This window comes from Melospiza georgiana, chromosome Z, assembly GCF_028018845.1.
Source record: "Melospiza georgiana isolate bMelGeo1 chromosome Z, bMelGeo1.pri, whole genome shotgun sequence".
NCBI lineage: Eukaryota > Metazoa > Chordata > Aves > Passeriformes > Passerellidae > Melospiza > Melospiza georgiana.
The window spans coordinates 64,924,796-64,942,877 of NC_080465.1; the positions used below are offsets into that span (position 1 = coordinate 64,924,796).

Below are 18,082 nucleotides of genomic sequence, written 5' to 3' on the forward strand. Positions count from 1 at the left end.
TATCTTTCCTTATTGACTTTCTGCATCTTTTATTCTCAAAAGTAATTAATTGCTGTTTCTTTATATCCTTGCCCATGTTTTTAATATCAGGTAGTATATCTCTGTATTTCTCAGTCCTTATTTGTACTTTCCTACATTGCTAATTTAAGCTTTGTGCATTCCTCTGATTTCTTAATAGATGTAATTTCCTTGGTTGTCATCCATTCTTTTCAAATAATGCACACTTTCTGCTTTCACAGAATTACTATTTCAGTAAGAGAACATTGCTAATTTCTGACATTTCACTCTCTTACGTCTTGTACTAGGATCAAAAACACCTGGAGGTGAGGTGATCTCACCTTTGTTGTTAAAGACTTCTCATGAAACACAAGCATATAATTCTTTAGTTTACTGAAGTATAGTACCCACTTCTGGAACTTTGCAGTGTGCTAACACAGGCAGGTTAATCTCTTATTATAAGATTTTTGAAAAGTATACCTTACAAAGGAGATAATAATTATATATATAGAATGCACATAAATTACCCCATAATTAGAAAATTAAGGAAGATAATACATAACATTACCTGAACATTATTGAAAAGAATTTAAAATATTACTCTAAAAATTTTCTTAACTGGAGTCTCCCTTGGAGATCTCACATTAAATATCAGAGATAAGTAAAATAATTTTTATTTGAATTCCATGAGTTCTATAAGCACTGTTTGTTTTTACTAGACAGATGAATTGTTTTTACTATTCAGATCAGCAATTCAGTTCTGTATGCCAGTTTTAGTTTAGTCCTACAGTGTGCATCATTTTGCACAGTAAATGGCAAAAGTCTGAGTAGCCATAAGAATTAACCCTGGTCTGTTGACCATTTGTTTACCTGAATGTAATTTATCCTTGACTACTCTTGTGCAAACCAACCTTCCAGTTGCAGTTGCAAGAGTCACTGATCCCAAATGCTTGACAATCAGACTATAAAAATTCCTACCAAGATTCTTTTTCCTGCACTTTATTATCACTTGACTTTTGAAGCACACAACTCTTCCATGTTTTACTGGTGGTACTTGGTATTTAAAGACATGCAAGGCTGTTCCCTTTCCAGATACTTTCAACGATGAAGTGATAAGCATAGTGGAGATAAATAGCTTCTGTTTGTGTTGTGTGTAAACCAGTTGTCCACATAAGGGATAAGTATGTGATTCTATTATGCTACAACCCAGTGAGAAATTCCATGAAATTGTGACACCAGCTTTTCAAACTGATTGTTGAGAAGTCCTTTAAGCATACACACCCTTGCATGGAGACAGGAATATTGCTATTACCTGTGTGACTCTCTTGCTTATAGTCTGTTTTAAGAGCATTAATGATTGTATTGCTATTCTTGTCTCAAATTCAGTCCTCCTAAAGTCCTATCACGTATCATTTACCTTGAAAGGAAGTTTTATTTGAAACGAAAAGTGAACTCAAGACAGAACTGAATATTTCAAATGATAAGCTTTTTAAACTGCTGTTAAGTGCTAGAAGAGTCTAGAAACTATGTTTTCACTGATGTACCATGCAACCTTTTCCCTGCATTATATCTCACACTTTTGTTTAAACTGGTGCTCCTTTTGAGCATATCTTTTCATATCTTTCCACAAGAAACTGAGAGCTTGCAGCAATTTTAAGGAGAAAAATAACAATATTGGGTGAATAGAAAGATTGTTATCAAATTTAAATTATCCAAATTCTATTATGCTTATAAATTTATATGCAGTTGACAAACAATGCAGGGTTGAGCTCTATGCCAAAATTTGAAGAGTAACAATACTTGATCAGATCATAAGATGATTTTGTTTGTTGGAATGAGACTCCTACATTCAAATACCATAGCAGTAAACCAGGAAGAAATGGCCTGGCGTAGGATTTACAACCAACATCAAATGAACTAACTTTTTCTCTTTCTTTTTTTTTCTTTTTTTCTTTTTTTTTTTTTTTTTTTTTTTTTTTTTCATGTAACACAGCACAGATTTCAGTATCATGCGAGATTCTACAGTGTTGTGGTACAGAAATACTTACCCAAGACATAGGAACAGTGAATGAGTTACAGTTGTATAATGTCATGTTTCACAGGTCCTTCCTGTTTTTCCTTGCAATTCTTTACCTCAATATCTTTTTTTTCTTTTCCTCTCTTTTTTTCTGTCCAGTAAGTATATGCAGAATGTATTATAAGGTAAATGAAAAAACAGTAACCAAGTATTACAAACTCACTTTGTAGACTAAAAATTGTTATGAAAATGATTCGATTTCAATATGGAGTAATAGAATCACAAACACTTTTATAACTACACAAAACACTATTTTTTCTCTTTTTATTACTATAAACTTTTTATAATTCCTTGTTAAAAATATATGATATAACATAATTTTAGAAGATTTTCTAGTCTTGAGGGGTTTTCTTGTCATATACAATGACTGCTTAAAATATTTTAAGCTAACAGTTACAGGTAGACACACCATCTTGGAAGAGTTCCTTGCTGTTGAGGAAAGTACACCAAGTGCACTTGACTTTATACTGTACTGAGTTTTATTGCAGTGATAGTTAGCCTCTTATGAACCAAGTTTCCACCCTCTGGATATATTAAAAGCATGCAAATATTCCAAAGATGCCAATAGATGTATGCCTTTTACACAGACTCTTATGGAAAATGACTAGAATTACTTTTAGATGTTTTCAAATGCAGCTGCAAAGTGCTGGCACAGTTACAGGCATAGAAACTCTCACAGAGACAAATGGACAGTAGGTAAAGACTATAAAATTATAGTTCTTTAGAGATGTTACCTCTCATACTCAGTGTGTACAGAAGTATTCACTAGTCATATGCAGTTATCAAGGTATTTTTTCATATTATTCTCTTCTTTGCTACTTTGAATGCCATAGGACAATGCTTAAAGATAGGTTCCCCCTGCCAGACCATGTGGCTAGGACAGGTTAAGCACCATGTAGTAGTTATCTATATGGTTCTTATCAAACATATTGCACAAATGAATTTTCTTTGAATTTGTTTTTCAAATGATTTCATAACATACTAAGATTTTGATATCAGAAAGTTCCCCATAGATATGTTTTGTTGTCTTTTGATAAATAGTAATTCATCTGCTGATGTTCTGTCTCTTCTTGTTGATAAACTTCTATTCTCAGCAAAACTTAAAACTGAAACAACAAAAGAAAGCCCATCCTATGTCCTGCCAGTTCTTAAAACACAAAAGCCTGCTCTCCTTCAGAAACTCACTCAGGTTATCAAGATATGCACCCGATAATCACAGGGCACAATGTGACGTCTTCTCTTCTGGGTACATACAGATGCATAGGCTGTGTAGAATGTAGAATAGATTTTTGTTAAAATCTTTTCACTTCTAGGGGCACATTGGCAGAAATCAATATGTCTTGAAGAGCTGTAGCAGAAGGTAAAAGTTATTCAAATCACTTTGGAAAACTCATGTCATGAAATATGAAATACAAAGAAATGCAGAGGCTTGAGAGAGGGTATGTGAGCTTGTTCTCTGCTAAGAGAAATCCCATTTTTTACTTTATTCATTAATTTCCCAGTTGGTAAAACTATGGGAAGATTGATGATTCAGCCTTAATAATAACTGTACAAAATTGGCATCTCCTTTAGAAAGCAAGTTGCTCAGAGCAAGTTGCTTCTATGAAACTGTTACAGTGTGTCTAGATTTTTTCCTTTAATAAATGCCTGGTTTTCCTGAAAACTTTGCACCAATGCCTGTGGGAGGTATTACAGTGCATTGCAATGATTTTTATAATTTATCTTTGCTTTTCATCAAGGTGTCTGTGGCTAATTTCATGTTGATTAAACTAGACAAATACCAGAAACTTTATCATTGTCTTCAAATAAACCTCATTGATTCAGCTTATTTAGAAGTTGTTGTAACTCTTGGCACTAGAAATACTGCATGGACTTTTCTTGCAAAGTTGAATCAGCATTTTTGCAGATCAACGGCTGTGTTATACTCAATGAAAGATTTAAAAATTTCTCCTTCTCCCCACCCTAACAATCAGAATGACTGCTAATATGCTCTAATGGCAGCTTCATGGTGCTATCAAACACTACATCCTTTTATTGTGGTTGATGATGTTACGTTGCTCAGGAATTTGGACATCATTTTTCTTCTTGAAATTTTCTCACCTTTTGGTGATCATGTACTCTTTTTTCTTGGAGTAAATGCAACAGTTCTCTGGCAGTGAATCCATAGTGCTGAAAAACATGCCTCGAATCTTGGAGGTAATCTACACTTAAACATCTTAGCTCCTGTCAGCAACTTTCCTTTGAATTAGCTCAAATGGCGTTCACACATGCAAAGCTTTCTTAACACATTTTCAGCTGAAGAGTCTGCTGTAAGCAAGACAAGGGTTCCAATGGCTACCACAGTATCCATTTAGAAGAAGTTAGAGAGATGTCAGGGCTTGTTGTGCTTGATATCTGTAGTGACAGGACAGTGAAACTTATCTGGAAGGACGGTCTTCCAGAGGATGAGAAACAAGGATAGCACAATTCAGGTGAGTTTCACTGTATTGACAGAAGTCCACTCCTGTGATAGCACTTTTTTTTCCTGCCCGAGCTCCTGGATGCTTTGTTGCCGTTTATGCTCTTTGCGGTGCCACTTTTATGCAGGGCATAAAGTACCGGGATATGAAAGACATGAGCATGTATTAATCCCTTTTCACTCTCTCTGTTTCCTGGCCTTCCTTCTGGTCCTTGCCACAGCTCTGACCAGTATTTTCCAAATGGGACATCTGCATCTTATATATCTCTGGGTGCATGTCATCATCTAGTATTCAGACTTCTTAATTCCACCTGGAAAATCCCCACTTGAATTTGCACATATAGGCAATGCAGTGTCAGGGCTGTTCCTGCTGCAGTTTCCTCTCTTTGTCACAGTTCATTGTCACAACACTTATGCAATTTCCATGCTTTTCCCAACACTGATAATTTTCATAATCTAAATGAATAGACAGTCAATAGGTGAGGGGGCAACAGAGATGGAAGTTACACAAACATTTTATTTATGGGGTTTCAACTTCTAGCCAATGACAGATAGAAGAAATTATTTAACAAGGTGTGCACTAATGAAGAATATTAAATAAAAGGGGGGGAAAAGTTCTGTTTAGACTTCAATAATCAAGAAACCCAGCCCCTGGTAAGTTTATTCGTTTAAGGATCCAACATTATAAATGTTTTCACATGTCTTATTCAATTTTTAGAAGCTTCCATATTGTTTCACTTGCTCCCTAATGGTTTTCAGCATCTTTTGGTGCTGTTAGCTCCTTTTATGTTAAAAATCTTCTGTGTTAACTTGCATATGTTTACATGTTGTGTGAATTTTCATCAAGTGTGAAACCTATCCTTCCTGCACACATTTGCTTATATTCTACCCAGATGAGATGCAGCTGTTTTTTTAGATCACATTTCATGTATCTTGAGGTTTCAAAGCTGTGCTCTGTGCTTTTTTGTGATTTTTTTGATCATCTGATCCTCTCCTTCTCCCATCTTTCTGCAAATCTGTGTTAGAAATTAAGTACAATACTGGTGAATTAGAACACAATAATTCCATGTTCTTAGATAAAATGTTATGTAAGCAACTTCTCTGTCCCTCAGAGGGGCAGTGACTGAAATTCTCAGATTAAGTTTGGACATCACAGGTCATGCACCTTCATGGAGGTTTCCCTGCTGTAGACTGCTGTCTTCAAACAATTGTTCTCCAGTCTGCATGGGTTTTGCCTGAGCTTCTGCTAGGTAGAAGCGACATCCTACCTCTGCTGCATTGCTCCTGCAAAGAACTACTTCTTCAGGAAGACAAGCACAGAGTAGAATCACTTTAGATTGACATTGCCTTGAAAGAAATAAGGTTTAGAATAAACACATTTTTGTGTGTGTTTTACATTCTTACAAAAATCATCTGTCTAAAGTCATTATTGGATAGAAACATCCTAACACTAAGTAGAAGGCTGTACGTCTAGTTGGTATTGCGCATTACAGTTTGTACATCCACTTAGATTACATACAAAATTACATATGTGCAGCATGTAATTATCTATACATAAGATGTAACAATTTAAAACTGAAAACATCTAATTGGCCGGAGATGGCTGGGCCAAATTTGTGATCACATCAGGATTTTCCAATTAATTACTGCTTAATTTCATGTGATTTATTGCATAAGGAGTAAATGAAAAATTAAACATTTTAGCATGAGCAAAACTGAATTCTCTTGTGTCACATAATTCCACTGTGACTTCAGGCAACCTAATAAAACCCTCCATACCTCTATATAGTCTCTGAAATGTGCGTAAGCAGGCTGTATATAAGATTTAGTTCCTTCCTGTTTGTAAAGCACTTTGAGATTCTTGGAGGGAAAGTCCTCTGTAAATCCATATAGAATGAAAGAATTGCAGTTGTGCAGTTTCAAACCCCTCTGCATGTTTTTCTGGTTTAAAAGTGTCTTTGTTGATTGGAGCAATATAGAGAGTACTGTCTAAATTCACGAGTGACTTCAAGTTCAGAACGTCTAACATCATGTATCTTCCTTTGCTTGCAATTAAAGAAGAAAATACCCTTCACATACATGTGACTCATTCAAGTATATGGAACATGCTCTGATTTCTGAAGTTGTGTTCTAACTTCACACATTCAATTTCTTCCAGATTACTACAGACCTGAGGCAGCGTTGCACAGATAGCCATACTGGAACCTCAGCCTCTGCACCTATGGCTGCAGGCATCATTGCCCTGGCACTGGAAGCAAAGTAAGATCTGAGATATATTCTGAAACAAAAATTAAGCATACAGGAAGATATTTCTCGTTCATCCAGCACCTTTATGCAGACTTCACACAGTGCTTTGGAAACTTTCTTGTGACCTCCTAAGGGGAGGAAAGATCTCCATGCTTACTTCACATGAAGGAAGGCTGGCACTGTGCAGATACTGACAGAGTACTCAGTGTTGAAGTAACATGAAACACTGTTGAGCATTAAATTATGTATAGCATCCTCTCAATATCTTACAGTTCAGTCAGAAAGCTGCCTAGGTTTACTGTACCCAGCAGGGTACTGTAGGTCACCTCCTCCATTCACCAGGCTCTTCTTAGCAATGTCTCTTCTTGAACACTGAAAGAGGTTTAGGAGGTGTAGGTTAACCTGAATATAAGTAAATGTAGTATGTAAAATAAAATTGCAATTTCTGCATGCTGACACAAGTCTGTTTTTTAACACAGATCAAGTTCGTCGGCTCTAAAAATCACTAATAGTGTAGCTCCATAGTCCTTGTACCTTTAGCTCAAAAAATTTCCAGTCTTAAAAGCATTTTTTTAGTTGCATGATCTGGCTCTTTATGTTTAATATGTATCCACAATGTGCTTCATGAAGCAGCAGAAATGTGGGTGATCTTTAGGTAAGTCTGTATTTTAGAACCTTTTGCATTACTTTGTACTCTGTTGGATAAAACCTGCAGGTCTAAGATGGAATGCTTCACCCCAAATCCTATTCAATCTTTTTAAGTTCTAGGAGATTGATTCTATTAAATTCTGAAGAAAACTAGTTTCCTGTGGGGTCAGCCATTTTCTTTGAAGGAAGTAAGAAATTTGCACACAATAGTAGATTCAAATTATGTGTAGTTTGTAACACTAGAATTATGTTTTCATCTTTCATGTTGCTTTCTTTGAAGATGGCTTGACCCAATATTTGGCACAGAATACTTTTTGCCATTGAGTTATAAGCATAAGAATTTTGTAAATGAAGACCTGACATAATCATAAGTAGTGTGGCACGTGTAGCATTATAATTGTGTGTTCTTAATGCAGTTATCAGAGACAAAGGTATTTAGGGAAGTTAATATAGTGTTATTGTGGGAAGTTTTTAACTTTTAAATCTCCTCTTAACCCCGGTTTTAAAATCCTTAAGTTCATTTCAAACAATCTGCAAATGCAGATAAGACTCTGTCTGTGTACGTTCCAACTTGCTGTAAGTTTTTCTCACTATTCTCGCTTAATGAACTGAAATTGGTAATTGATTAATTCTGTTTTGTTGTGGTTGAAAGATTCAGAAAAGTTATATCTTACAAGACCTGCAACAAAGCAGATTGTGACATCTTAAAACAGACTGAGAAGCCTACCCTTTTCTCTCAGTGACTACCAGGGGGAAATCCATATTAGTGTATATGGACTAGCATTTTTTTCCAGAACTAATAGTAGCTATAATAGACATAAAGACAAAACTGTGGTAAAGCTTTATGTGTGGTGATGGAGACAAAATGTGCCAGTGACTAAATATCCTAGAAACTCTTTTGTATTTGTAGTACTCCATTGCATGGTACTAAACAGGGTTTCAGAGTGAAAATGTGTTGACTTTGCCTCCTTTTAGAATCTGTTCCATTTCATTAAATGGAAGGTTCTGTTTCTAGATCTTAGCCTTTGTATTAAGAATTATATTAATAATACCAATACCATAGGAATTATATTAATAATACCATAAATATGGGTTTTATTCATTTGAGTTTCATTCATTAACTTTTCTCTCTTATGTGCTCTTAAAATCTGCCACCGCTGCTAACCACAGCCACTAAATAAAACAGAAAAAAAAAAAAGTAGTTAAAAAGCAGAGACAAACTAGGGAGAAAAATAGTTCTCATGCTATGGCTTGCCGTAGAATTGTTTTCTTCACCAGTTTGGAGACATCTTTGGTGTTGTGACATTATAGATTATGAAATACAGCCTTTAGTATTATAGGGAGATCATATTGTGATCTATTAAGTTTTAATGTCATGGGTTCTCATGTATGGAATCTGTTTAATTTATTTCATGCAGTTTCTGGATTTCTTATTCATGTGATTTGAAATTTCAGGTTGTATTTTTCACCAGTGATGCCTCTCAGTTTAGGTGACCCTAGGTAAATATTAGGAAGTTTTGAAGCCATTGAAGTATTTTCTACAGTACTTTTAAAATGTGATATAAAGGACACATGATATTGTGTCTCAGTTAACTGCCTATTGGAACTATTTTATTTCAAACAGAGTTTGCATTTTCATAAATTCTTCATTAGATTCCGTATTAGTACCTCTGCTAATGGCAGTGTTTATGTGAGATTTTTTAAAAGACAAGTTGGAGAAGGGTTTTGCAAGGTAAACTATATTCTTTGTACAGCAAGCTGCTTAAAAATTAGAGCACTTAGTCCTAAACACTTCTTGACTATGTTTGTAATAAGGTATTGTTTCATTCCACTTTATGCTGGAAAACACAGCACTTTATACCATGGGTGGGTTTTGAGTCTGTGGCAGTCATAGAGCTTGCCCAGTGGGTGAGTTCTATTCCTGGGAGACCATCACGAGTTGAGCAGAGCACTAATATGGCCTGGGTGTGAGTTGGAACAGCCAAGAGGTTGCTTCAGCTCACACACAAAGGTACGTTCAACCAAAGAAAAAGCAAGACATATGTCTTGCTCACACTTTCTTTGACAAGCCCCTGTGGTAGGATTGGCAAAAAGCTGATGCAGGATCTCTTATCTGCCTACTGATTTGAACCCTCCACTTAGCCATTTCTTTCAACAGGGATCGCTTATGAAATCCTGGTAACAAGTTGTTTGAGGGTGTTGTTATGCATAACATGGTCACATTTTTATTATTTTCATCTAGTATTTGAGTATCAAAGTGGCACATTTTTCCTCAGGTATCAGAGAATTATAACTGAGTTTCGGACTGCTTGTTTGGAATCCCTGAGGTTGCAGTGCATGGTTGCAAATACACAACAACTATCACACAGACATATCTTAATTTTCATGTTCTGCAGTTTTCTTTTATGGTATTTAGGGAGTAAATTGCTTTTCACATGTATGCAGTAGATGTTTCCTAGTACCTTGATCAGATCCTGTGAATAAATGCTTGTGTGTTGCACTTAATCATTACGTAATGTCAAAATCTTCTAATTGTAAATGAGAAAATAAGTAAAATCAATTTAGTGCACAGAGACAGCAATTTTCTTACTAAAAAGAATATATTTTCATTGCATAGTACCATCTGTTGCTGGTAGCAGAGATACCTTTCTCATTGATAAAAAGGTTGGATTTGGGATTTGAGGAAATCAGAGTCAGGAGAGACAATGGCCCTGTATTTGTTCCAGAGACCATTGTGCCATGTTCCTTGAAGAAGCCAAATTTAAATAAAAATGCTTATGTTGCTGACAGAAGAATACATTATACATCCCCAACTGAACTGTGTGTTCCTGTCTGTAAGCCAATGCATGTTTTCCAGCATGTGGTGTACAATACACTAGTTTCATTAGTAAGAAGCAGCAACTGAAATGGAAGTATTAGTCTCCTACCTTTCTACCATGTGGTATACTCAGTGGTAGAGCCTTGGAGAGAGTCTCAGTCTGTTTTAAGATGTCACAATCTGCTTTGTTGCAGGTCTTGTAAGATATAACTTTTCTGAATCTTTCAACTACAACAAAACAGAATTAATCAATTACCTCCATGATTCTCTTCACTTGAGTGATATGGAATCTTAGAATTATTTCATTTGGAAGGGACCTTAAGGATCATCTCATTCCAACCCCCTGCCATCAGCTGAAACACTTTTCACTAGACCAGGTTGCTCAGAGCCCCATCCAGCCTGGCCCTGGAACAATTCCAAGGGGAGGGGTGCCCTCCACTTCTCTAGGCACCCTGTGCCAGCGCTTTACCACCCTGCCAGCCAGATGTAATTTAAGCCCACTATCTGAAAGAATGTATCTTCTCCTCAAAGGAGAGGTGCTTCATCCCTCTAATAATTTTCCTGGCCCTCTTCTGGACTTGCTCCAAAAGATCAATGTCATTCCTGCATTTGCTGGTTTTGCATGAACCAAGGCTAGAACAAGGTAGTTCTGGGAAGAACAAAAAAATTTTAGTGAATTTGGATAATAGACAGAGGAGTGATAATGTACCACATTCTTCTAGAAGACAGTACCACCAAGTGTAATCACTGAGATAAAAGGAAAATTGAGTTCACATTGTAAAGGGTCAGCAGTGTCAGAGTTAGATACTTTGGATTTCTGGCAGCTGAACAGACATTTCCATACTTCCCAGACTGATTGATTTTCTTACAGAAAGGAGAAAAGCAGTGCACCATCTAGCAAGGTACAACTTTGGATACAGAGAACATATTTCTGTGTTATCAAAGTTATGAGGGCTTTGTCATAAATATAGTCAGAGGTTAAAAGTGATGAGACAGCTGAGGTAAATTGAGGAAGTGCTGTCAAGTGTCCTCTACAGCTAGAATTCGAGTGCAGGAGGAGAGGTTATCATTTACTGCTTTAGCTAGGTCTTTGCTTCATTGATTGACTGCCTGTTGTGGAAGGCCATGCTAGAATGTGTGAATTAAAAATCTCCTTCTGAATCTTTGCATATTTGAGTAGTTTGCTCATAATATTGAAGTATTTGAAAAACATAACCATTAATAAATGCTCACTTTAGATCTTGAGGTTTAACTACCTATGCCACTTGCGGAATTTCAGTTACTATATTGACATTGATTTGGGTGTACTTTAGTTCCTGTTCCTGTGTTCAGTTACATAAAAATTTGCCAAAGAATAGCCATTCAGGCTGAAAGTTTCCATTTAACTTGCATTTAAAAGGTTTTAAGAAAATTCAATTTAGACATTTCTTAAACTCCAACAAGGTTAAAAACAAGTAATGTCTGATAGTGATGATTTTTAACTTCTTCATTGAGTTTTTCTGTGTCTGTGCTTTGGAGCAACAGCTAGAAGTAAAAGTAGTGGATAGCTGTTGTTCTGGTGCCAGCCTTTAATTTGTATAAGCTTTTCAGAAATCTCAGTTGGCATTTTCTCAGTTGAGACTTTTAAGCTCTATCCCCTGTAGTTTCTTGGCTCTCCAAGTGTTTTCCAGCATCAGCTTTTATAGGCTAGTCTCTCAAGTTACTCTTGAGATGCTTCTGGCTGTTCACCTTGAGAGCAGGGATCCCAGCTGTTCTTCCTGTCAGTTCCTTGTGGGAGTAAAATGATGAAGGTGGAAGAGGAGCAGTTTGACTGAATTGCAGTGTCTCTGTAGTGAGTCTTTTGGAAAGTGGAAGACAGGTCAAAACAATGGCCTGTGTACTATAGCTAATGCTAACCATAGCTTCCTTTATTAACCTAAGACAATGTTAGCCTTCTCCATCTTCACAGTCAAGCTGATTCTAAGAGTGGCTATTAACCTAAGGTTTTGTTGCTGCTCTTTCCATGTTGTTATTAAGCAGACAGTGAGCATTGTCTTTTGGACAGTCTTATTTTACTGTTCCTTTGGAGAAGACACAACAAAGTATGTAATTCAGATGCCTTTCTCTCAGGGGTTTTCTCCTCCCAATTTCATCATTTTCAGCTTGCAAATAAGGCCATTGTTTGTTAGGTTTTTGGCACTTGAGATTTTTTATCTCTGTGTGCACTGCAGATTTGACACAGGTACACTAGAACACCATTGCTGGTGGATGTATAGCTGCCTACCCCACTGTTCATCTAAAGGAATACATCCTGCCCTATCAGAGCTTGTCTGCATTTTATCCTAAAAACCAGTATAAAGATAATGCAAAAGATGGATTTTTTTCCCCCTTTACAATAAGAGTGGTAAAACATGGAAACACACTGTCACAGAGGTGGTAGATGTCCCATGCCTGGCAACACTCAAAGTCAGTTCAGACAGGGCTCTGAGCAACTTGGTCTGGTTGAACATGTCCCTGCTGATTGCTGGGTACTTGGGCTAAATGCATTTTAAAGGTCCCTTCCAGCCCAAACTATTGTGTGATTCTGTGGCTGCAGATTCTATGGCAAAGCTTTTCAGTGCTGCCTCATGAGGAGATCAGGATGCATTGCAGAAATTGTGGACATGTGGCATGAATATAAACTGAATGTTGTGAAAGACAGCTACAAATTGATTAAAATGATGTTGTACAGGACATTGTAGAAGCACAAACCCTTAATGTGCCTTACTTTTGCCATGACTTTTTTTAATCTTTATGTCAGTAATTTTTACTGGCCCAACTGGATAAACAATTACTGTCATTCTACTCCAGAAGTCTAGTGTGAGAAACTGCATCATAAGTAAAAGAGCTACCTATAGGCCTAGTACTGTTTTTAAAAAATGCTCAGGGAGAGAAGGCATCTGTTCTCATTAAATACAACAGAATATCTAAATATGTTAAGAATTTGGTTTAAGAACCAAAGTTGCCCTGGTTTTGAATGACTGCATAGTCCTGGGCAGTGTAGGCAGCCAATTCTGGGTCTTATAAATTTCATTCTGGTCTCTTTTCAGCTGAGGGGAGTTGTGGAAGGGTGTGCAATAGGGACAGATAATGATGCTCTGAGAATGCTACTTAGTGCCTGGTGTTCTGCACCACAATGCTTTTTTCCTCTTCATTGTTTACTGGCTCAGTTTATCATTCCCTCTACTACACTGCATTTTTAAAGAGAATACTATTCATCTTCTTGCAGGTAATAGAAAAACTGAAAAATTGGAAGGAGAAAGAAAAGATAGCTGTATGTTGGCACCTTTAGATCGCCTTCTAAGAAAATAAATTCTCCCTGTTGTAGATATAGAGGAAACAGGAAAACTGCAGTCCCTGAAGATTTGCCCTAGTCCTAGAACATAAATGTGTATTAATGTCACAGTGAGGATAGAATCAGCATCTTTTTCACCTTGCAGGTGGAGAGGTTATTAGGAATTCCTCAAAGGAATACTTATCTGTGTAATCAGGCCCTTGCTTTGCAACTCACCAGCCATCCAACTGTTTGGAATTCTTGAAGAATACTCATAAACTCTCAATGAATTCCAAGACTGGGATAGTAGACAAATTAATAGCAACAGAAACACATGGAATAGCTTCAATAGGAACTGAAAGTCTAGAGGAATTTCCAGTTTGAGCAGCAGTTAGTGAGATTTAGTAGAGATTTTCAGCAAGCCAAAAGTTTGATTTCTTCTCCTTTGCACTCATTAGGATACAGTAGTTGATGGTCGTAAAAATTGCCTCTGTGTGAAATGTACTCATTCATCTTCCCTTAAGTTTCACATAACAGAATATTATCATATATTGTTACAGTCTGCTTATGGCAAACCTCCCAGTTGTATGAATAATATCATACAGCTTTTCTGTAAAATTGGAACATGTTTTTTGAGTGGAGCAAGGGAAAGTAGAGATGATAAATGAAAGTTGTTTTGCTTTGGATACTTTTCAGCTTACATGACCTTGTATCCTTACATCCTGGTAAAATGTCTGATGTGTGACTTTGTTTTATCCCTATTTCATAGTCCATTTCTGACCTGGAGAGACGTACAGCACATTATTGTCAGGACTTCACGTGCAGGACATCTGAATGCTAATGACTGGAAAACCAATGCAGCTGGTTATAAGGGTGAGAGCTTTCTTTCTTCTTTGCTATTACAAGCAAACTAATATTGGATAATTTTGTTTGACACTATGCTGTGCATAGTTTGGAGACCTTTCAGCCTTGATCTGAAGGGGCATCTCTTCTCTCATACAATGAAAACCTTTTAGAATGACTAATGCACAAAACTGTTGAGTGTGAAATGCATTGGCCTGATCTTCTTAGTTCCTTTCAGTTCCATATCATACACACTGCTGCCAGAAAACTAAGCAAATTTTTGGTGTTTTTCTTTTTATATCTAGTATTCTGATAAAGTAGTATAGAGTTGAAGAGGTAGCAGTTCTGGATTCCAGCCATGTTCTCACTCAGAATTAGTGTCAGTTGCAATTTTAAATTATGAAACAGTATTTTCAAATTTCATTTTTATATGATAAATCTTACATTATTTATACGTGAGAATTCTGTCAGATTTTGCATAAAATTGAATTTTGAGCTGTCATGACTATTCCTGAGACATGTAATCATTTTTCAGTGACCTGTCGGGTAGATTTCTAAAATTTTGTACTGTCTCTAAAATTTGATAAAAGCTACATCCTAAAACATTTTTTCACTTTTGTAATGCAAGCAGAAGTAAATACTTTTGTGCCCTTAAATAGGATATATATTTTCAGGATGGGTTAAAATGGAACCTTGAATCTGTACATTTTATTTCAGCACAGTTTTTCTTCTGATTCCCATTCACTACATTCTTTCTGCTTTCACTTTGTATTGCATCCTAAACAAAACCCTGGAATGGCTTATTTCTGGTTCTCTTTTCATAAGAATTCCACCCAATACTGACATACCTCTTATAAGATGAGAGTTGATCTGTTTGTGCTTGAATCTCCTGAGATAAAATGCAATATACAAGAGTTATCAAATCTTTGCCCTGGTTTCACTTTAAAACTGAAGCCTATATTTAATCTATTTTGGATCAAGGCACTGCTACTGTAGAGCATCTTTAATATATAATTCTGACCTATGCCATTGTTGCAATGGCATAGAAACCAAACCAAAAAAAAACCCTTTTTATTTTTGGATCTAAATCAGTCTCTAACTACAGAGAATGTGTTTAGAAATAGATATTTGATCAGGACCTCCTAATCATATGAAGGTTCTGATGTTCAAGAGCCTGGTTTTATCACATTTACAATTGTATGCCACACAAAAAACATAAATAGATACATCCTTAATTGCAATAACATTACAGTATTTGTTATTGCAAAACATCTCCTGGGATTTAAAAGTTTTATCAGGAGATGGTTACTCTGTCATCAGTTTATTTGGGCTATATGAGGGTTAAAGACTACTTTTCAAGTAACATAAAGAAGAGCTAATTTTTTTCATATCTTACTTCCAAAATTCTATATTTTTAATGTTTTTCCACTGGTTGCCCAAGAGAGGCAAACACCCTGTGAGTCATTTCACAGCAGCTGTCACTCATTATCAAAAGACAGGTCACACTAAGGTCACACCAGCAGCAGCACTGGCAGCAGGACTTGCACTGTTGAATCACTGTGCTACCACTGCTTGTTCCGAATCCTTGGAACCATTTTTCTATATACTGTAACACATATATAGTAAGGAAAAGGGATGAAGAAAGGTTTTGTCTCCACTCATGGTAAGTCACAAACATAGATAAGCTCAACTTGGTAACTTGGATTCAGGAAAAACAACTTGAACTGGCTGAACTCTGCTGTAGACTCTGTGGTGAAATTGAAAAAGAGGAAGATGAGCTAAATGCTTGACCTCTGCACAGCTCAGGAATCAACCTTAACCCAAATAAAATCATTAGTTTTAGCTAAATTATTTTGGCAACTTAGGTTGAACACATGGTTCCAATAAAAATACATCTCTTTTTAAACTCCTGTTGGTTTTGGAAGAAGGAGAAGCAAAAGATTTAGTTTAAATCACAACATCCGAACTTGAATTCAAAAGGGGATTTGCACACCACTGCTGGCAAGACTGGAAGAGGTTTTTTTATTGCACGTGGCAATATTTAGTATAATATTACACTATTATCCTTCACTATCGCCAAGAGTAACAATTAAAGTATGGTTTTTCTTAGATGAACTACTCTGATCAGACTGAGTTCCTTAAGGAATTGTATCATAATCTTGTTGATAATAAGATCCATGGTTCTTCCACAGCATGTTCTTAAGAGGGGGTGAAAGATTTTTTAAAATTATCTACAGCAGTCACAAGAAACAATCTACCTATCTTCAGTGCATACTGGTGGAGAAAGAGGAAAACAAGAATAAAGAGAAAAACAGGTCTGCCGCTTTAAAAATAAGAACTTGAAGGGTGGAAAACAGCAAAAACCTGAAAAAACCTTTCACTCAACAAAGGGTCAGCAAGAGCTGGTAGTTGAAAGTGGGTCAGCATGCCCACTTTCAGAGGGCTGTTTTGCTGGTCTGCATGGCAACCCTCTCCCTTGCCATAGTCCCTGGCAGTGTTTGCCATTGCAGAACACACAGAAAGAGCTCACAGATGTCATTACTGGTTTCAAGATCTCCTTTTTTTACTCCTTACATTTATACAAAGAAGGATTAATTCATGAAAAACACTCAGGACAGCTAGTGATTTGCTAAAGCAGTGCTTGTTATTTGTTTAATTTTCTGGCAAGTAAACAGTGCTCATTAAATTCATGTCAATAGAATTAACTCAGGAATGAGCAAGAATTTTTACTTGGTAGGGGTTTTTTTGTTGTTTTCTTGTCAGACAGCATGCATCTTTTCTCAGGAACTTGTTATTTTGTAGTCTAAAAAGAAAGACTTGAATACTCAGGCTATTCTCTGTTTAGTCAATTGTACATATAATTTGTTAATAGAGGGATTTTTAATAATTAAAGCAGTTAATTAGCTGATTTTATGAAAATATACGTGAGAGCATCTGTTTTTGTGAAGATATCAAAACTGTTGATCTGTTTCTGTTATGGCAGATTGGATGCAAATCCTTGTTCTGTCATCTGTTTAGTCAACAACAGAGCATGCAAGTGCATTCATAACAAGGAAACTGCATTAATGCTGACTTGTCTCTGAGTTGAAAGATAGAGAATGAAACACTGCAGTTTTAAGAGCAAGGATCAAATCATATAAACAGTTCTTTGTCTGCAAGTGAAGGTCCACATACTGTGAAATTCTGTCTGGAGAAATAGACCATTCATAGGGAGTGCTACTGATTTGCAGGGAAATTTCTGGAGAATGTACTTCACTCTTCCTGGCTCTGAAGCACAGAAAATAACACTTCAGTATGCTGAAATAAAATTCTACTGAAAAATGAGATAAAATGAAATTAAATTCTACCTAGTTTTTTCATTTTTGGGGCATTCCTGAGCCCTAGAGGAGACACTTTTCCTAGAGAAACCAAATTGCTTCAATTTCCAGGGAGTAAAAACAGAGTTGTGTCACATCCCTTTAGGTTAGCTAAAGTATCTGCTGCTTTCATTGAAGAGTGACCACTGAAAAGGATTAGTCACCTAATGTTTTTGAGCCTTTTAATATAATTGCTTAATATTTCATAAAACTGGTGATTATATTAGTTGTGAGCAGAGCATTTGCAGAGCATTAATCTGGGAGTGAGAATGAGGTGAGTATATATGGGCTTCTATTCAGGGGACCTAGACTGGACAGATTTATCAGTAGCCAGGCAGGAATTCAG

The 18,082-nt window shown here is 36.4% G+C and overlaps 1 protein-coding gene across 2 annotated transcripts in view; it reads left to right on the top strand.

Annotated features, from left to right (window-relative positions):
• The window catches only part of PCSK5 (proprotein convertase subtilisin/kexin type 5), a 229,575-nt gene that overhangs the window by 114,473 nt on the left and 97,020 nt on the right, over positions 1 to 18,082 (top strand). For both annotated transcript variants that reach the window (XM_058043218.1, XM_058043217.1), the window contains exons 9-10: positions 6,691 to 6,791; positions 14,307 to 14,410. In XM_058043218.1, coding sequence (XP_057899201.1) covers positions 6,691 to 6,791; positions 14,307 to 14,410 — 205 coding nt within the window. The remainder of the gene's footprint in view (positions 1 to 6,690; positions 6,792 to 14,306; positions 14,411 to 18,082) is intronic.